The sequence below is a fragment of the Anneissia japonica genome, unplaced genomic scaffold, assembly GCF_011630105.1.
Source record: "Anneissia japonica isolate Jap-2015-1 unplaced genomic scaffold, ASM1163010v1 scaffold1525_len913038_cov183, whole genome shotgun sequence".
Classification (NCBI taxonomy): domain Eukaryota; kingdom Metazoa; phylum Echinodermata; class Crinoidea; order Comatulida; family Comatulidae; genus Anneissia; species Anneissia japonica.
Genome location: NW_022728504.1, coordinates 525357 through 547348, shown reverse-complemented (window position 1 = coordinate 547348; position 21992 = coordinate 525357). Strand labels below are relative to the sequence as shown.

Here is a 21992-nt window from a genome sequence, read left to right as displayed (position 1 = left end):
TGTATACTTGGGTTATCTTCATTATTCTCTTTTCTTATTATTTCTGATAGTAACTGATTGTACAATTCATTGGTTAAATCTGGATTAACTCCTTTCTACTGGAAAATAAGCTACGGCTACATATAAATGCTTATCATTATATGTACTAATTTTAAACTATAGCCGTTTATAATTGTCATTCACTGAATTTTAATGTAGTTATCAGAGATTAAATTTATTCTTTCCAAAATCAAAATGCCTATTCTATCCCCTCCTTTTCTATTCTGTTTTTGCCAACCCAATTATATTTGTTAATATTATTTCCTGATTCATTCTTTAAAAAAGTTTCAGAAACTCCAAACATATCAATTTTGTTATCAAATATTTCATATAATCTAGGTCATATTCTATTAACATTATTAAAAGTATCTAATTATTTATGGAATTGGACACATTGTATTGCCTTTTCTTTTTCTTACCCCCTCTTCTGTGTCGATTACCTTTATTTTGCCTATTGTTTTGTTTCCTTTTTCACTGTTATTGTTCTCTCGTACATCTTAAAAGTTAAAAGTAGAATTTCATTGTTGAGTACACTAAAGCGGTTTCGGTTTGATAGATAGAATGTAGGTTTAGATTTAGAACGTTCATAAATCCAGACTTTCGACTCGCTTGTAAAATTGCGGATTCTTCCCCAATATCTAATTATATCAAATTTTGACAAGAAGAAGCATAAGTAAAAATATGTCCGGTGCCATTTGGGTTGAAAGTATTGCTTAATGACACGTAAATTACCATTAAGTACAGAAATTGATCAATTCTCGGGGGCCTGCCTGTGATAACTAGTTGCATATTCTCGTATTCTGTTTTGTTAGTCATTAAGAAGGCTCTACTTAAGGGGTATATAGAGGTCATCAAAGCAATTTACAGTGTGATTTCACAATTAAAATGAATCTCATCTTCATAGATTTGTAGTTTTGCATCTTTTTTGCTCTTAAAGTAAATTCCCAAAGGGTTCATTATAGCTGTATACCACAAATCATGTGTTTCCTGTTTAAGTTTCTGTTCTTGAACAACTTCTTATGGAACACAATGGACCATAGCATTGGTAATGTACATACTGTAAGTACTGTACATGTCATTAATTGGTCTCAGGATAATAATTTATTATAATGTGTTGAACATTTCTTTAGCGAATTATTATAGGATAGTCACAAAAGAAGTTAAATTTCCTAAACTCACAGTTGAGAGCTTAATGACAATTGCTGTACGAACAGCTCCCGTGTATTAACTTCCAAACCAACCTAAGTGTTCTCCCATATCCTCTATTGTCAATAGCTGTTTGCCTGATTCTATACACAAATCCAGTTAAGGGAAGGAGCTTTCTAATGGCCCTGTCATTGCTGTACTGGGGGTTTGCCCAGATTCCTCTTGTCCATGTCAGGATGTGAAGTATTTAGTAGATTTTAATAACAACAAAATACTGTGCATATTGTAATTCCAATATTTACATTTGTAGCAAATGATGCATGAAAGTCCCCTGCTAGAAGCCCCAGGTATGGCATCCGATCCCTGCTGGAAGCCCCAGCTATGGCGTCTGAAGAGTGAGCAAACTGTAATCACTGTACATTTTACATGGATCAGTGTATAGTATAGCTTCAAACCGCAAATCATGGCACAATTCTACAGCCATTCAAATTAGAATTATTTTTATTGTGACGTTTGTCGCTTAATTAATTTTCAACCCATTTATGTATGTTTCCTGATGTTTCATTAATAATAATAGTAATCGACTTATTTAAAAATGATCTGTCTTAATAAAAAACATATTTTTTGGTAAGTCTTTTCTCCGTAATGTAGTCATTAGCCATTGGCTACTTTTAACATTATTCTTTTTCACCTGAATAATCATTATGTTACTATTTTCTATAACAGTCAATTTGATTTTTTTTTATAGGGAGATTATTTCTTTAGGGTTCGACAAGCTGTATCCTACTTCATAGAGCATATAGTTGAGAGTGCTATTCAACTGGGTATAGTAACATTTGGCAAGACTGTAAAAGTTTCCAACAACATTGTACTTCTTTCTAGTAAGGAAATTCGTCAAAATATGGCAAGAACACTGCCTACCACTGGAGAAGGCAAAGCAAATCTTACAGCAGGCCTCAGCAAGGCTTTAGAGGTGAGATTTGTTACTATTAAATAAACAGTTGATCAGGAAGAGGATATACTGTACATCGTCTATATTTTAGGTTTATAGCTTTTTCCCCACAAGAACTGAAATGTAGGGATGATGACAAATATGATTTCATCTTTTCATGGTGTTTTATCAATGATATATAAATTAATAATAAACACTATGTTTCCCCATAGTGAACACTATGTATTCACCATATATCATATTGCTAAGACTATCTCTTGTATAAAGGTAGCTGATGATTTAATGTGTCACGAACCATCAGCTTGAATTGATATAAATCCCTCCTTCCATTTTGTCCCATGTATAAAGATGAAGAAATTGTAGAAAGTGATTAATTGCTTACTTAGTTTTCAATAATTTAATATTGAGATAATCACCAAAGTAGTCACATACTCAAATTTGGTATCATTGTTTTTGGATATTTTGATACATGTTTTTTTAGTTGACCATCTTACTACAAACGTGTTCTTTGTATATATTTTATACTTGCAGTCCTGTAATTTGTATAGGCTGTTTGTGAGACTGACATTCTCAAATCATTAAATCCCAATGCAAGTAGAAAATTTGAAGAAAAAAACATTTTTTTTTTTTTGGCTATGATTGTCAGATCCTTTCAGCATCGCCATCTGATGTAAAAGGCTCTTCCATCATGGTGATCAGTGGTGGTTTAAGTGAGTCAACATCTGACTTGTCTGCCATGAAAGACAACCTTCTGAACTCCGGAGTGACAGTGGATGCAATTCTCTATGGTAGTACCCTTGATGTGGTAGATGCTGAACTTATTGATCTTGTGGATATGGTTCAAGGTGTGTGGTTTGGGTTCTCTGGATATCAGCAGTCTTGTGCTCTTGAAGATTCCTTGATATCTATATTAATGGAGAGAGCTGATATACATAAAGACATACCAAAGCAGGTATATTGAATCCTTGTAATAAACTTGTCATTTACACATAAACAAATATAGAATAGAACAGTGCTTCAATATATGAACAAGTAGAATCTGGTACATCCCATGCAAAATAACCGATTTCCAAAACAAAATCCTTGGTGAAACACTCAGATTTCCTGAAAATTTCAATAAATACAGGTCTCCCTCTAATTAAAGACCCTTCCAATCAGGGGTTTAGCCAGAAAAACAAAAAAGGCCATCAAAAATGGAGGCCCGCCCATCGGCTAAGTGCCACGCCCATCTTTAGGAATCCCCACTGAATATTGGTACGAAAACAACGTCCATTCAATCAATAAATGTTGTTTTTAGCAAACTTAAATATGATTTAGCTTTAGTTTAAGGGAGCCTCGCAAAATAAAGCAACGCGTATACGAGTGGACCACGCGATGCGGTTAAAGGCAGTTTAATCCCATAGTTGGCCACGCGTTGGGATTATTTTCCTGGGCTACTCCACTTTGTAGTGGGGAATTGATAACAGGCTTAGTGTAAAAACCCAATTAACACAAACAAAAACGTCTCGTATAAAAATAAACCCTATTGGAAGTAACGCAAGCACACGTTAAGTTTCTGAGAATTACATTAATAATTTATCGAGATTATGGTTACGTTACGATCAAAACCAACAGATAGCAGAAATGTAAATCTAGGAGAGGCCTAGGACATAGATATTATACCTCCATGGATAGGCCTAGGCTTTGGCTTACTTAGAAAAATTACGGAGTAAAATTAAAAATCGAAAACAGGCAATTTTTATGAATTTTTGTTAGGCCTAATTATATCTTTTTTACAGTTAGTCTTTAAAATTATCATTTCTTATATCGTTTTAGTATTAATTAAAATTATTAAATAAAACTGTCTAGGACGACAGCCAGATATCGGTCTACAGTAGGCCTACATTCGATCTACATTCGATCATGAACGTAGATAGGGTACACTTCCTTCAGTGTTAGCGAAATACAAAAAAAAAAATATTGAACTTCATATTAGTACCTTTATCTGATATAAATGTGAGCAGTAACTGTCCTAGGCCTATATGTTATCTATTGTAATATTGATTAACCTGGAACTTTGGGGAACAGTATATCCATTGTACTGTATGTGACGAGAAACGTTTCAAAAAAAGCAAAAACAATTTTCTCCACCTAGCAGTTACATGCACTGCTCTCACCCCTTTCTACCGATATGAAACACATGTTTTAATGCGGCACAAACCTAGACGCTATTCTATTTCAATGTTGATTAATCTCGAAGTTTAGTGTAAAAGAATATATTTATTATGATTATCAGGCTCTTTAAAAAAGTATTGTATTGTATACTATAAAATATTGTTTTCTCTAGATTGCTGTTCAATGTATTGCTTTCACCCCTTTTCAAACAGCGAAGCACATGTTTTGTTGCGTCGTTGATTAACCATGGACTCTACCATTCCATATGGGTTATTAATTTTATAATAATTTTACAAGATAATTAAATTTAAAATGTATAATCATTAAATCGTTTTTAAACGCTTGAATGTACCAATTGACTATGTTATTTTACTAAAGGGATTTTAATTTCATTTATAAAACGCACTGGTAATGTATAAAAGTAGTTTTCAATTGTTGATACGCCACGGCGTATCAAGTGGACTTGGAACGTCTTCCTTGCAGTGTACTGCATCGCCGGCTGGAGGTGTAGGGCCTGTAGTTTTGACATACTCTATGTTCTATCAAAGTAAAAGTTAGACGCTTGACTCCGGTCCTGTACTTAATGGGCTATGGGATATTTACTGAATTACGATCTCTTAACATATTATCATTTTTTTATCTTTTAAATTGCTTTTTCTATTCATTGATTTATTGTCTATAATTTGTTCTGATATAATAGTTGGGAATAACCTTGCATTTAAAATATATTATGGTAGGCCTATATCAAAAATAAGTGTACAATAGGCCTACTATTTGTAGTCCTATTCATAATAAAGTACAGTGACCGCCAATAAAAACATATACGATGAATATCAGAATTTAGTGCAGTAGGCTAAGCTAGGGTGGCATTATTTTTTTCCCATTTATTTTCATTCATTCTCTGTAGGTCATTTTGAAACAGACATTGGGCCTGGGTGTAGAGAAATGGCGTTTTCGGATACGGTAGCCATTTTTTGGCCTAAATTATTGTTGTTCAGCTTCTAAAATGAAAAAAAAAACAAAACAAAACAAAACAAAACAAAACAAAAAAACCACTAAATAACAGTATTGTGTTTAGATCAGATTATCATACAAGCATATACAAGCGACTGTTGTACACACACACAGTAGATCTTGATCACTAATTAAGCCTATGTTCCTGTAATAAACTGTTTACGCTAATTAACTTTAATTTATGTTCTACTGAATGAGTTGTGCTTGTTTGATTTTTAATTTCTGTTTGTCACTTCCTTGTTGTCTTTATTGTAATTAATTTATTTGTATAGTACCAAATCCATTTTCTAATATATATAACAAATATAAAATATAATTGAAAATGAGATTTAATTGCACACAAAAATTCAGAGACTGATATTTTCTTAGTTTATTCTATGCTTGTCCATCGTATGGTCGAGTCCTTATCAATGGGCGCCGTACAAAGGGTACGGCTATGCATAACTCGGTCCGCAGCAAGATCAATCCATAGCAGCAGAACCGTGGGACTGTTCCTATAAATAGTTCTAGAAGAAGCAGGTACTGGCATTAAATTGCGTTTATCCTGTCACTACGAATGTATTCCTCCATGCTCATGGCAACAACATGAGTTTGGCCTGGTTATAACACTGGGCGGCGTACAAAGGGTTTGAGCTATGCATAACTCGGCCGGCAGCAAAATCAATGACACGTACACTTTGATTCAGTATGTATTTCCATAGCAGCAGAGCGTGGGAATGTTCCTATGAATAGTTCTAGAAAAAGCAATATACTGGCATTAAATTGCGTTTATCCCGTCAATATTCACGGCAAAAACATGAGTTTGGCCTGATTATAATACAGTATAAAAGTGTATAGGAAATTTCAGTGGGTTTTGAGTCTTGGTATTCGACATTTCGGTTTTTAATTTTACAGAATAGCTCAATAACAAATGACAGGATATAGTATTAAAATTAATTCATATTCATAATAATGAATGAAACTTATGACAAAACATAGTAAAGAGACTTGTCGATAAATTACAGATAAACCGACGCAAACAAGTAGAACAAAAACGTCGGATAACGAACCCTAATTCGCGAAATGGAACCCCCCCCCCCTGGATTTGGAAAAAATCCACATCCGAGAGATCTGTTTAAATGAGTTTTCTTATGACATCTAAATATATTTTTCTGTGCATTGTACAGTAATAATCATTTTGATTGACAGTAACTGCTGGGAGACAATTGATAATACAGTATAAAACTTGTAACATGCAAATATCATCATGAAATTGCGGGAGATGGTTTATTTCAGAAGATTTGTGCTTGCTTGTGGACCAGAATGCGTTCTTCATGTCAATTTCCAGGAGACCCCATTCTGGGACTCTACAGGAGACTTGGGACTCATGGGAACTAAATGTTGTCTTTTAGATTTAGAGGGAAATTGAAAAATAATACATTAAATGTTTTAAAATGGTTGTACAGTAACTGCATGCTCTTATTTATTCTTAAATAAACATTTCTTGGTAGCCAGACATCAACTTGTCTTCCCATAGAATATTACTAACATTTCCAAATTATCGTCATTCAATATACAAAACACTACACAAACAGTGCATTGGATAATATTGCTATGTGTAAGTCTTATATAACATAATTTATTGTAGAAAAAAAAAACTGCATTAAAATCACTATTTATTTTATAGTGGTCTGTACATGGAGGGGAAAGTATCAGTTGGGTCCACCAAACCCATGGTTTCTAAATAGAGGGAATCTTTAATTGGAGGGAACAGCTAATGATAAAAGATAGCCAATGGGGGCAGTCGCAGAAATGTGATTTTTAATTGAAGCCATGGTCTTCAGCGGCGTCGCTAGGTGCGAAAGGGCCCCAGTGCAAGATTGATTGCCAGGCCATTTGATGTGATACAGGAAATTTCCAAAGTTGTCAGAAATTTCAGTCAAAATTGCTTCTTTTACTCCCTACTTCTAAAGGCCTAGGCTATAGTGGTAGGCCTAATAAATACCAATGATAATCGCTCATAACTATTTTAAGGTATAGGCCTATTCGGTCTTAGCAGCTGTTCTGAACTAAATCAAGAAAATTGGTGGCACACAAAATTTAACAATTGCAATGGCGGGTCAGGGAATAAGGTTGGAGTGAAGGCCACCTCAGCTCTCCCATGGCTGAAAACGTATGATTATAGCACCCCTAGATGGCCGGAAATGGCACTCTCAGACTTTAAAAAAATGTATGTGTATATTTTACATATTAGTAACCCCCAAAACTGATTAAATAAGCTGTTGAAACCACTAAATTGTCATTTTCGATAAACACTATCGAGTGATTTCGAGAGATGCCCAACCATGCCCATTTAGGGTATTGTCTCCCGGTGTACTGCTCAATCACAACCAGAAGGACCCCACAGGAAATGTCTTCTTCAGACTTTCATAGGATATCTTTGCTGTTTACACCGAATAAAGCCATCCATCCATCCAATTAAAATTTAAACCCTGAAATTAAAAGTGAAGACATTAATTTTCAAAAATAAAAAAAAAAAAAATAATTAAAAATTTCCCAGGCGAGAACCCCTGTGACCCCCTTTCTTGTTGGGACTTATCGATTCATCAAAAAAAGAATACGTATGCAACTACTGATTTTTCTTTTTATGTATGTATACACATATAAGACCTATTTTCTGTATTAATAAGAATGAGGAAAATTTACCTGACTGTTTTCAAGAGGCGAAAACCTTGAATTCCGAAGAACTTGAAAGTCATTAAAAGACACTTCAGAAGTCAGGAAAGCTCATTTCCCACCATTTAGAAATCAACATTTCCCAGGGAGAATCCTACCTCCACCATTTATGGAATCCTTTTCTAGAGGGGAAAGCCTTCAATTTCAAAAAAACTTAAAAGTCATTTAAAGACACCTCAAAAGTCGGGAAAGCTCATTTTCCGCCATCTGGAATCAAAATTTTCCCAGGGGACCCCCCCACTTCTTCTCTTCGGCGTTTATCGAATAATGGAAAAAAGAATATGTATGGAACTACATATTTTTTATGTATATATACACATATAACAGTCTTATTTACTGTAATAAGAATGAGAAAGTTCACCTGACCGTTTTCAAGAGGGGGAAACTTGAATTTTGAAGAACTAAGTTATTAAAATACACCTAGCTCAAAACTCGAGAAAGCTAATTTTCCGCCATCTGGAATCAAAATTGTCCCGGGGGACTCCCCCTTCTTCTCTTCGGCGTTTATCGATTAATGGAAAAAAGAATATGTATGGAACTACATATTTTTTATGTATATATACACATATAACAGGCCTATTTACTGAAAAAATATTTATTTGAAAAACGTTCCGCTGGACCAAGCCGTCCAAGCCGTCACGGTAAAAGTGGCTGTCCAAAAGACGGCCGGGCGGCTTGCTGGCTAAGTCTATGCTTCCAGTTAAGGACCTCCTTCAATTAATGACCACCTTTCTGTGGTCCAGAAAATTAGCAAATCTCTTTTATCTTTGTATTCTGATTAGAGACCAAAGCTGCTAAAAGGACCATGTAAACGCTTGGCTATCATTATTATTGCTGCTGCTGCTGTTATTGGTTTTTTTTTTTTTTCCAGAGCAGGCTGGTTGCCCCTCCCCCCATTTACCTCCATGACATTTACCCCGAACTGTTTCCCCCAGGAAAATTTCCCCCAGGACATTTCTTCCCCCTTTATAAAACCCAAATTTAAATACAAGGAATACATCAAGCAATACATTTGTTTAACTATTATATGTTTTCAATATTGTTATGTGTTATATTATAATTAATTTGATAATAAAAATAAATAGTAACTAAAAATGAGCAAATGCAAATAAAGTAATCTTAATGGCTTAATGTATATAATTCATATTTTTTTATGTTGTTGTTACTTAAATATTACCATTTAAATATTGTTGTTACTTGTGCAGTTGATTTAATAAAGATTTAATAAAATAGATGATATACTGTAGATCTTGATGTATTCCTTGTGTTTAAATTTGTGCTTTATAAGGATGTGGGGGGGAGGATGTCCAGGAGAATTGTCCTGGGGAACACTCCGGAGGAAATTGTCTAGGGAAATTTTATTATTATTACCATGGAATTACTTAACTATTGTTATTATTATTATTATTTTTCAATTCAGTTCAAATTTATTTTGGGTTAAAATTCATACAAAAATATATACATCAAAATTACCAGAACAATAAAAACAGAATGCTACCAACCCAGGATGACCAAAAGTACACAATGTGGCATAGAAGTCTCCATATGTGCACTAAAGTAGATTATTATTATTATTATTATTAATATTATTATTATTATTATTATTATTTTGATTATTATTGTGTCTATGCCCCTTCAGGGCAAAGACACTATGTTATGATCTGTCAATTAAAGATGGCGCAAAGGGTAAATCTGGTGGAGGTGCATGATGAGTCATTGTACCTTATTACTGTACAAAAGTCATAAAAAAATTACAGCACCACACATTTCCTGATAACCAAATCCCATGTGGATACTTTATTAGTAAACATAACACAGTAAGGCAGTACAGGGCATAGACACACGCTAGGGCTGGGAACATATTTTTATTATTATTATTATTATTATTATTATTATTATTATTATTATTATTATTATTATTATTATTATTATTCAAAATTGCTTCCTTTTCAGATACTTAGCAGAAGTAATAATATATCAAAATCGAGAAGAATGGTAAATGATTATTTCTTTGTTGCATACTACCTTGGAAAAGAACTTACATTTACTGTGTTCTTTGCAAATCAAACTCAACTACAAAACTCGCAGGTATATTTGAATGATCCAATGGGTAGACAAATAAGTACACACGACAAGGCACAGTACTACGAGGATTTTGAGACTTCAACTATCACAATTAAAATCTTAGGAACAGCCCAGGTACGTAGAAATATCCAGATAATTTTCAGAAATATTCTTCAATATATCTTTTATAAAATGCAAAAACCTGAAAATGTTAACGTTTTGATTCTCAAATGTTTTGGGTGATTGTGCGATATTAGAAATTGTGTCAAACTGCAGGTTTCACCAGAGCTGCTCATATTTACAATGTTAAAGTAGTGCATAGTTATGTGTTTATGTTATAACCAGGCTTTGATTCACTCTAATTTCAGGAGGCAGATTGTTCTATAATTAACTAGCACTACATACAAATGAGATTCGTATTTGCTCTAGAGATCGTTAATAGTTTAAACCCATTTCATAAAATGTAATTACTGTGTTAAAGCCAGGATTTGGGAATACTTCATCTCAGGTAATTAGGCGCCATACCATGTAATGCTGTATTAAGCAAAATTCAGTCTTATATGTTGGATTATATTCAAATGGAGGCCAATTATGTTTGTTTCGTTCCTTACCCAGTGGGATTATAACCAAGAGCATAGATTTAAGATTCAATTATTTAATGCTATCATCGAGGGAAAGTATCCACAATCACCTATAAAAACAATCAAAATTACAATTAAAATAATCAATCATCATTTTTTTTTTCAAACAACAGCGAGGTAAAAATACATTCAAAACAGTCGAGAAATATAAAAATATACAATTCATGATAAGGTTTAAGGCATTTAAAAAGAAATGCATGTACAGTAGACCTAAATATTGATTTGAGATTATACATTATTATTATTATTATTATTATTATTGTTATTGTTAATTTTTATTATTATTATTTATTTATTATTATTTTATTTAATTTATTTATTTTATTTTTATTTATTTATTCACCAAAACAACACCGGACACAAATCTGCCACTTACAGTATGGTTAACAAAGGATGAGACGACGGAAACAGAGACACAAACAAAATTAATTTTAACTAAACACGCCTAAAACGCTACGACGCAAAAGGTGCAGATTGGAGTTAAATAAATCTAAAGACGGATAGTCCTGAACTAACTTGTTAAAGAGCTGTTCATGAACAGTTGTATGGTTATCTAAATACGACTAATAACTTTTTAAACAATGCTCAATCAGGTTTTCGTAAAAACCATTCTACTGCTACAACACTTATTGATGTTTCCGATTACATTTTAGATAATATTAATGAAGGTAGAGTGACTGCTGCTATATTTGTTGACTTAAAAAAGGCTTTTGACACGGTGAATCACCAACTACTCATTAACAAGTTGCACCAATTTGGTCTTGATTCTATGTCTTTAAATTGGTTTAAATCCTATTTATCTTGTAGATCACAAATAGTCCAAATCAACTCAACACGCTCAGATGCTATGGACATTTATATTGGAATACCCCAGGGTTCAATACTAGGGCCTTTACTTTTCAATATCTATGTGAACTCCCTCCCTGATATAATTAAAGGTAAATGCGTAATGTACACAGATGACACAACAATTCTCTGCAGCTCCTCTAATCCCACTGAACTTCAAAATGAACTTCAAGCAAACCTTAATTATATTAGTCAGTGGTTCAATAGAAATAAATTGACTTTAAATATACAAAAAATTAAATTTATGATATTTGGAACACCCCATGTGCTTCCTAAATTTTCTAATATTTCTCTTATCTATGGGAATATTAACATTGAAAAAGTAGATTGTTTTAAATATCTTGGCGTGTACTTTGATTCCAATTTAACTTGGGCTACACATATCGAAAATATTTCTTCAAAAGTTTCTAAAAGAATTGGTGTCATTCGCCGTGTCAAACAGTTCCTACCTTTCAAAACAACTAAAATGTTAGCAAATGCACTTGTAATGCCTTTATTTGATTATTGCAGCATTTGGTCTAAACACTACAACTAATCTTTTAATGAGCTCCAAATTCTCCAGAAAAGGTTAGGAAGAATTATTCTTTCAGTCGACATTAAAACACCCATCAAGGATTTAGTGGATGATTTAGGATGGAATAGGTTAAATAGGAACACCTATTATTACTCACTTTTAAGTGCCTGAAAGGAATAGCCCCATCCTACCTATGTAACAAATTCATTTTTAATCAAAATAGCCACTCTCAGTGCACTAGGAATAAATCTAACAACACCTTGATGGAGATAAAATGGAAACTCACTCAAGGAAAGAGAACATTCTTATACCGTGCAACTAAGGCTTGGAACGAACTTCCAAACCAAATTAAAATAGAATAGAACGATCTCCAACTTAAAAATTTCAAAACTTTGATCAAAACAGAAAACTAATTATATCTTTCTGACCCCACCCTCTGTTCTCTTGACTTCTTTTTAATTCATTTGAATTGGTTCTTTTTTTTTTAGTTAAGTTTCTGTATATTTTTTTATGTTTGTTTTTGTTCTACTTTTTTTGTTCATGTGATCCACTAGTGAGATCAGTGCTGCGTCACTGAAAGTGTTATCACGCTAAAGGCAGAATAAATAAATAAATAAATACGAGGAACTTAATCTACTAATAAACCCCTTTTTTTAAAACATTGACTCCACTTGAAGGAACGTAAAGAACATCATTATTTCTTAAAATACGGAAAGGAACACGAAGGGCAAAATTAGATACTAATTCACAATCAAAGATAGAGGTCAAACATTTTAAGGTCATTAAAATTTCTACGGGACTGGGGTGATTTAATTGAAAACTTAAAATTAATATTAGTCTGATTGTGACTGATGTAGCGCAAAAACTGGGAATGAAGGCATTCAATACGTGAAGCCTGAGTTTTTGAGATAGAATTATAAATGATGGAACAAAAATCTAATTTACGTTGAATAAGTGTAATGTACAGGTATGCTTTAGAATGTGGGTCCAGATATTTACAGTTGCGCCACATCAATCCAAGCAACATATTGCATTTCCTAAGAAGATTGTCTATATGAAAAGAAAAAGTAAGGAAGCTATCTAAAATAACTCCAAGATCACGATGTTGCAGCACCTTATTAATCAGTTTGTTGTCAACTAAATATTAATAATCGATTTTATTTTTCTTTAAAGTAATAGTTAAGGTATTACACTTAAGTGGATTGAGTACCATACCCCATAACTTAGACCAAGAGCAGAGTTTATTTAGGTCTCCCTGAAGCTTTTTGGCGTCCTCAAGACATTTAATTGTTTTACAACATCTGAAAACATAAGACATTTTGAATGTTCAAATAAAAGCGGGATGTCATTCACATACAAATTTAAAAGAAGAGGTCCTAAAATGGAACTTTTGGGGACGCCAGATTGGACTGGAAGCCAACCCGACGTCTCTCCATCAATGAATACTCGCTGCTATTATTATTATTATTTAAACTGCTATTATTATTATTATTATTATTATTATTATTATTATTATTATTATTATTGTTATTATTATTATTATTATTACTATTACTATCATTATTATTATCATCATCATTATTGCTATCATTATTTATACATTATATTGCAATTATCTTTTATTACTAGGTTACTAAATAAGTGTAAAAGCCATCATGTACTTTGTAGCAAAGCAAAATTGTAGTACAGGATACAAGCAAAAATATAACATACAAAGGGGAACATCCAACAAACATCAAGAAAGAAACAAGATGAGACACAGCAAAAATCTCACATTCAAAACATTTTACATCAAAAATACAAAGGCAGCAAAATCACAAAACATGAGAATCAGAACAAAGTAAACAAGCAAAAAAAAAAGAGCACAAAATTGAAATGACATATCAAGGACAAACAGATTTGCACTAAATGCAGACCTGCCAACCCTTGGGTCATGAAAATCTGGAGATTTTTTTAAGAATCTTAAAAAAAAATCTGGAGGTTTCCAGAAAACCAAAAGATGATGCAAGATACCAAGAAAGTCACGTCACTACAAATAATTGGCCGTTGGTGGCGACATTCGAATTGAAAATGGCTGCTTGTTTATTGCACCGTGAAGCGAGCAGGTGGGGAATACATTGAATAATAACGATCATATCAATCAAATTATGCATAAATCAGAGTATTTTTGAGAGGGGGTGGCCTGTGAAATTGAGTGAAAATTGCATTCGATAGGGAGAACTGGAGATTTGTTTAAATATCGGGTGACACCTGACAGGATCGGGTGAGTTGGCAGGTCTGTAAATGTTCAAAATAATATTTAAACTTATCTTATTAATCTTTCATCAATTTAATCCAGATTTAAGCAAAAAACAAAGCAAAAAAACTCAAACTGCTCCTGAAACTGAGGGAATCAATTGTGACTTATTGTTCAGAATTAAGCAGGTTTACAAAATATGGAATCGGACTGTTTTTATACCTATTTGTTGTACATCTGATATGTGATATGCGATTGATAAATACGGCATGTTCTTAAGCAGGTTAAATTAATTCAATTTAAAAATTAAATAGCAAATAATTGTATTTTAGTGCCATTTGGATGAAGTACCAGAAGCTACAGGCATACACAAATGTATTAAGGGCTGATGTTAATATTCATTCTATAAAAGACAGAATACAAATTTCCTGCTTTTGTAATATGAATAAGTAGAGTAGTACAGTATGTCTGTGATATAAACAATTTATCTAGGTGGGATGAATACTTGTATACTGTATGTGTAGGCCATACATACCATGAAACCTTGAATAGAAGCTCTTTCTTTAAGATCCTTGTATAGGCTTCTCTTCGAGATTACTTTTGCAAACTAAAGAAGGAGGGTGGGGGGGGGTGGGTGATGTCTTTTTAAAATGAATACTGTAAGTATTTGGAATTGTTACTATAAAGCCATACTAAATATAATATTCAATTATTTAATTCAAAATTCTGTTTCATATTTTCTCACAATAAATAAATACATTTTTTCAATATAAGCCTATAATTACAGAAATATGCTAACAACAATCTGTTGCACAACTAAATATATACATACATATAAATTATATAATACATATTTGTGTTAGGATTCTATGTTTTAAAAGTTATTTTTGGAAGTGATATATCTCAAATTAGTAATATGAATCAAAGGTAAACCATTTGCAAAAATTATTTCAAAAAATAGTTTGCAAAGGTCGTAGAGGGCAACACATTATATTTTTTTGGCCTTTTAGGCCAAAATTAATTGTAAGTTAATTCACTTATATTTTTATCACATGCAAAATTGACAGATTGCATATTCTTGGTATCTTTTTATGTGTCTTCAGATTGGAAATTGGAGTTACCATATTATGTATGAAGGCTTTGATGATTCAATTATTGTCAGAACGAATGTAATATCCAAGGTGAAGTCAGGTGTGTTTGACCAGATTGTAGTAAATGGTCAGCTATTGTATGAAGAGGTTGACTATTCCGAGGTGCAGATGCAGAGTCTGTCTGTCACAGTTGCTGATGAGTATTCATTTTTAATTGGTGCAAGCGTATCAGTGACAGTAGATCCCCCAGACGCTCCGCCTAATAAACTTGCCATGATGGATTTAGAAGTGGGTAAGTGAACTCTTGTATTTTTGACTTGTGGGAAATTTGTGCTAATGTTTGTGCCATAGAATGTTTACCTGCATGCTTGATGAATTGTTACGGTATAGTATTACGGTTACTGGCATCATCATGAGACCAGTTTAGCTCAGTAGGCCAAACTGGTGGTAGCCACTGCCTGTGTGCAGAACTGAGGATGTAACCTTCAGATCTCTTGGTCCCTTGTTTAATTCCACACACTTCTCTCCTTGTATTTCAGCAAGAGGGCTTAAATATAAGTTATGATAGTACACCATCTTTTGGCTGAGACGTTTTAAGCCGTTAGTCCCATGTACAATATGGCCCATGTATACGCTAAAGAACGCAGTATACTGTTTGGGAAAGAGTAGAGATTGTCTGCCCAATTCACCACCAGAAGGACTTGACTGGAAACAAGTTTTCATAATGGCTTATTCTTGGTGTGATTCACACCAAATATACTCTTGATCCTAAAATATGACAAATTCCAGACCATTTACTCAGATCAATGTTAGTACAGTAAATGCACTTGCAAGAGTATTCAATATGAAGTTTGCAGGAAGAAGAGAAGAAGAACTGTGGGCACATTTGTTTAGAAATGAAATGGGCAAAATAACTAACGTCAGGTGGTACAAAATCAGCAATGTTGTAATATCATTTAGCCAGTTTTCATATTGTAGAGACCAATATGACTACCTTAACTACGACAGTATTTTACAGATTAAAATTGCTGGCACTTAACCATGTAAGAAGTTCATTATATAAATGTTTCATTTCTTTTTACTAATAAATCTTATATTTTACTATTGTTTAATGTAGAGTTTAAAGGAGTATATTATAACTTTACTGGTGATGGTTTGTATACTGTGTCAGTTGAAGTGTACAGTGAAGGGGAGGCTGTGAAGTTAGATCTAACAGAGGATTTTGGTGTATCTGGTGATGTTGTTCCATATGCAATTGGTAATATATGACCATTTCTTCTTAGGTTTTCTTTTAAATCATTATATCAGGCTGGATATATTCACAAGGATCCACTGTAGTATCAAAATTATTATTGTAGTTATAGTTATAACTCTTAATAAGCATAGTTGAAATGGTTCAAGAACAGAAAAAAGTTACCAAACATAGACTTTTGAATTATTTATGTAAATTAAGTGTTGTTTCTATTTTAATAAATTTCAGCCAAACGAGCAAAACGTGATACTAGAGAGACGTATACGGCCCTTGACCCGTTCACAATTTCAATAATTGTAGGTTCATTTAGGGTGAAGAACTTTAAAAAGTCCTCAGCAGACATACACCCTCCAAGTCAATTTCAAATTATGGAAGTAAAAAGTGCGGTTGGAACACCTAGTGAAAAAGTGATAACCCTTCAGTGGTTCTCACCTGGTGATAATTATTTCTATGGTCAAGGTAAGATTATAGATAGTGACATGTTTTGTAGGTTAGACAAGACTTTTTTTTTATACCTTGTATAACCAATAATGATGATTTTGAATTAAAAAAATAAAAATTAATTTTTGGCCAACTGGCGCACCCACTGCCACAAAATAAAGGGAAATTTTTATTACACTTGAAATCTCCAAAAATAAGTTATATATATTCTTACCAATTATATAAATTTAAAGTATTTAACCATCCCATTTCTACATTATTTACATTCACCAATAAAATTTTATTTTTATTTTCTCCTCTGTCTGGATATTTTTAGCAAAACTATTTGCTAAACAAAATTTTATTTTATTTTTTTCCACCCTTTGACAATCTTTAAAAATACAAGTTCACAAAACAGGGTATAAGAAAAGTCTCGCCTTGTAAAGTTTCTCACTACACGGGACTTTATGATAACAAATTATGTAAGCATGTATTAATTAAACCTTAATCTTGTTTTTCAACCTGTTTTTAAATATATTTTCTTGTAATATAATGCTTTCACTCACTTCTTGTCTTGATTGCTGTTATATGATTTGTTCATTTTTTTGAATGTGCATTAAAATACATATAATATATAAATATCAGTTCAAATTCCAATCTACATAATATTTACATTTTCCAAATATTAATATTAATTATATCCACGTATTACACACACTCTGGTTTCTAAGCCAGTGTTTTATTTATACTATCTTGTACATCTAGTAGAAAGCTCAATATTGTAAAACAAAAATATTTGATTAGCCTTTGATAGTACCTTAGATCATGAAGCAATAATATTATGTTTATTATTAATGCACCATTTTTCTAAGGTTCATGGCATTAAAAAACTAAAATTATTTTTTCTTTTTTTTTTAAAGAATATTATTATGTTTTATTAAATGTTTTATTATAAATGTATTTCATTTGCATTGAACATAAATTTTCAGAATTTGTTTAATTATAACTCATTTTTTAAAAATAATTTATAATAATAATTTGCAATGCAGAAAAATAATCGAGACAAAACTACCCTAAGGGGTCCGGGGGCATGCTCCCGTGAAATTTTTGTTTTCTAGACACCTGAAAATAACCTTTAATTGAATTTAATTGCATTTTGTTTTTACACAGCAAGTTTCTATGACATCCGTGTCAGCTTTGATTTTAAGCAGCTTCTTGATGACTTTGAATCTGCAAAACAAATCACCAAAAATGATATTGTCACAGAAAAATCCTTCACAGACATTAACCAACCTGGAGAAGGCTTTACCTTCGAAGAACTTGTTATCAAGGTTCCGTTACCTATCGAACAAGATTCAATCGTAGCTGTTGCTATAGTAGCTGTCGATGCTGCTGGCAACCGAAGTCCTCGCTCAAATATCCTTAATGTAACATTTGCAAAAAGAAATTATTGGAACATCATCATACCAGTGGTGGTTGCAATCTTGATGGTGTTATTAGTGGTAGCTGTAATTTGCTATGTGCGCAACAAGCGGAAGTTGTACAATCCACCAGTACGATACCAGGCTGCTAAGTTCCCTCCTGAGGAAGTTTGAGCTACTGTGACTAGTTGCAAGTAAATAAGCTCAGTAGGCCTACCTCTAAAATGTGATGTTTACTGTTACTAGTACTGTATTCCAATTTATATTTTATTGTGAATCAGCTGTATTTTTTAGAAAATATAGACATTCTAATCTATCATTCATATTATAGGCTGTGAAATTATATGACATGACATGTATGCAACAATTTTTTGCTGCAGTGAACTTCACCAGAGTGTCAGTCATATTCATAAAATGACCAATCAGGACCAGGCCAATGGATATGTTCTTATCCCACAAACACACATATTGGAGAGGTTTCGCACGTGAAGGAATACATTATATACGCATACATTTAGCTATCCATAACGGTTTGTAGCCATGCTATGCTTTTTGCAATGACAGCGAAATTTAAGCATCAGACCTTGGGGCTAGCCTAGGGCCTAGCTAGGCTATTCCTTTTTCTTCTCTCATCATGCTTCTCAAAATCAGATTTTGGCATGTCCTAAAGTTTTAGTATGTAAAATTTTGGAAATTGTAAGTGGTAGCCGAATAACACTCCTTTCTATGTTGCCCAAATGAGTTGGTTATTTTGTGACCCAAAAATGCCTGGCTACTATAAGCTAGGCCTAGGCCTACAGGAAAACACCACCAAGCACCGACGTTTTTTAATACCTCAAAATGAGACGCATCCTGTCTTAACTTGCTGTCTTCAAAAGTCACAAAAATGACACGTACGTATTAATTAAGATATATTTATATTTTAAACTTTACTGTAAATGTGAAAAAAAAAAACGAAGATTGTACTAGAAATCCTAAATTTCCCTACGTATTTTTCATGTACGTGTAGATATGCGTGTCGTCCACACGGTTAATGGATAGCAACCGGCATATGACGTCATAAATGATGACATATACGTCAAACTAACTGTATGCATTTGCATGCGAAACCTCCCTATTGTCTTATAAATGTACATGATATGTACGTTTGCGTTGTTGATTTGTGGAACCTTAGCAACAATAAAGTGCGGGGTTTAACTGAATAGTCTGTTGTACTTTACAATAACACAGTTATTTATAATAGGCTAATCCCCTTTAATCTGATACCCTTTTCTGTGCTATAGTTTTTGACATTAAGAATCGTAGGTGTAAACTCTAGATACTTCCATCGAAAGTTGATTGGTTGGGCAATATTTCAGGTAGATGGCCAATTTTGCTGTTGGTTTATTAGGATTACATAATGGAGAACATTTTCTTAATTGCAAAGTTGGTGCATGGATTTTGAGAATGTTCATGATTTTAAATCTATACTTATGTTTAAAATGTTAGCGAGTATATATATTGATGTTGTCTTAGAATAGTGTGTTGTAGTCCAGTGCATGTTTAGAACTCATTATAGTATTGATATTTCTGTATGTTAAAACTAAATTTAAAGGTGCATATATACTGTCTTGGGTGAGATCATAAAGTTCTTTACTTTGTATATTTAAGTTGAAAGCAAGCTTTTTAAAATTAGAAAACAATCCTTGCCAGCTAATAGAGTAACTTTCCTATATTTTTTTTGCAATATACCCTTTAAAAAATTATTAAAACTGGTAATTACTTTTTTTGTTGTAAGGCATTTGTAAATAGGTAGCTAGAAAAGGTATTGTTGTTTAATAACTTATTTTATGCTTTTGTGTGATCGATTTAATTTTGTTGTATTTCAATTTCTGAAGTTTTCAATATTTCACCACAAACAGTTTGTCTTTTAATATAAATTTATCTGAATTATGATGCTAACATTTGTGTTAGTGGAAGTTTGGACAATGTGTTAAACACCTTGAGAGTACATGAGTATTTATACAGTACAGATACATTTGTTCCCAGTACTAATACAGGTGTATACAGTACAGATACATTTGTACCCAGTACTAATACAGGTGTATACAGTGCAGATACATTTGTATCCAGTACTAATACAGGTGTATACAGTGCAGATACATTTGTACCCAGTACTAATACAGGTGTATACAGTACAGATACATTTGTACCCAGTACTAATACAGGTGTATACAGTACAGATACATGTATATGCAGTACTAATATAGGTGTATACAGTATACATTTGTATCCAGTACTATTGCAGGTGTATACATCAGACAAGACTATTTTTATTCCTTGTTTCACATACTTATTTTTTTTTAAAGATCATTGGAAGAGGGCGCAATAAAAATAAAATTTTGCTTTTTATTTTGCAAATAGTTTTGCCAAAAAAACATCCAGACAGAAGAGAAAATAAAAATAAAATTTTATTGGTGAATGTAAAATAGGATGGTAAAATGTTTCAAATTTATTTAATTAGGAAGAAATATACATATCTTATCTTTGGAGATTTCAAGGCAGCGGAGGGCTTAATATAAAAATAAAGAAAAACTTTTATTTTTTTCTAAAATGTCCAATTTTTTTGTGGCAGCGGGTGCGATAATTGGCCAAAAATAAAATTTTATTTAATATTTGCAGTCAGCGGGTTTGCTTAACAAGGTATGAAAAAAAGTCACGCCTTAGTTATCCAGTACTAATATATACAGTACAAGTACACTTGTATTCAGTAATACAGGTGTATTTTCATTTGTATACCGTACAGTAGGTGTATACGATACAGATACATTTGTATCCAGTACCACTGTACTAGCACAGCTGTTTACAGTACAGATACATTTGTATCCAGTAGCAATGCAGCTGTTTACAATAGAGATACATTTGTATCCAATAGCAGTGCAGGTGTATACAGTACAGATACATATATATCCAGTACTAATACACATGTATAATGCAGTATAAATTGGTATCAGTATTCTGCAGGTGTGTACTGATACATGTGTGCATACACACATACAAGTGCATAGTATGGATCTTCACCCAACAAACAATAAGGACAATAATTATTATATACTGTAAATGTATGTATAAACATTGAAATTGTCATTCTGTGCATAATAACCCAAGTGTGGTATTTACAGCATCGTTAAATGAAACTAATTGGACTGTAAATAATGTCTCCATCTAACTTGGGCATTTTGGTTGAGGTAGATGTCGTAACAGAAAGGAAGATTCCTAGTGGTATTAGATCTACAGTATATTTAAGCTGTTTTTATATAGTTTTTATTAATGTGTATATCTAGTAATGAGGAGAGAGTGGTACATTGTGATTTATATGATGCACCTGCACTATATTCATCGTGCTATTTGTCATACTGTTAAATACTTATTATTGTTTTCATATTGTGCATTTTATTATTTCTTGGGATATCATATTTATAATGTGTATTTTTCTACTTATATGAAT

General features: G+C 32.7%; 1 protein-coding gene across 1 annotated transcript in view; it reads left to right on the top strand.

Moving 5' to 3' along the window:
* LOC117114227 (calcium-activated chloride channel regulator 4A-like) overlaps positions 1-20882 on the top strand; it is a 60057-nt gene extending 39175 nt beyond the window's left edge. The window contains exons 6-12 of the mRNA XM_033257832.1: positions 1934-2158; positions 2784-3089; positions 9974-10219; positions 15425-15704; positions 16530-16670; positions 16893-17123; positions 18255-20882. Of these exons, the coding sequence (XP_033113723.1) occupies positions 1934-2158; positions 2784-3089; positions 9974-10219; positions 15425-15704; positions 16530-16670; positions 16893-17123; positions 18255-18679 (1854 nt within the window). The 3' untranslated portion in view covers positions 18680-20882. The remainder of the gene's footprint in view (positions 1-1933; positions 2159-2783; positions 3090-9973; positions 10220-15424; positions 15705-16529; positions 16671-16892; positions 17124-18254) is intronic.
* Positions 20883-21992: the final 1110 nt, after the last annotated feature.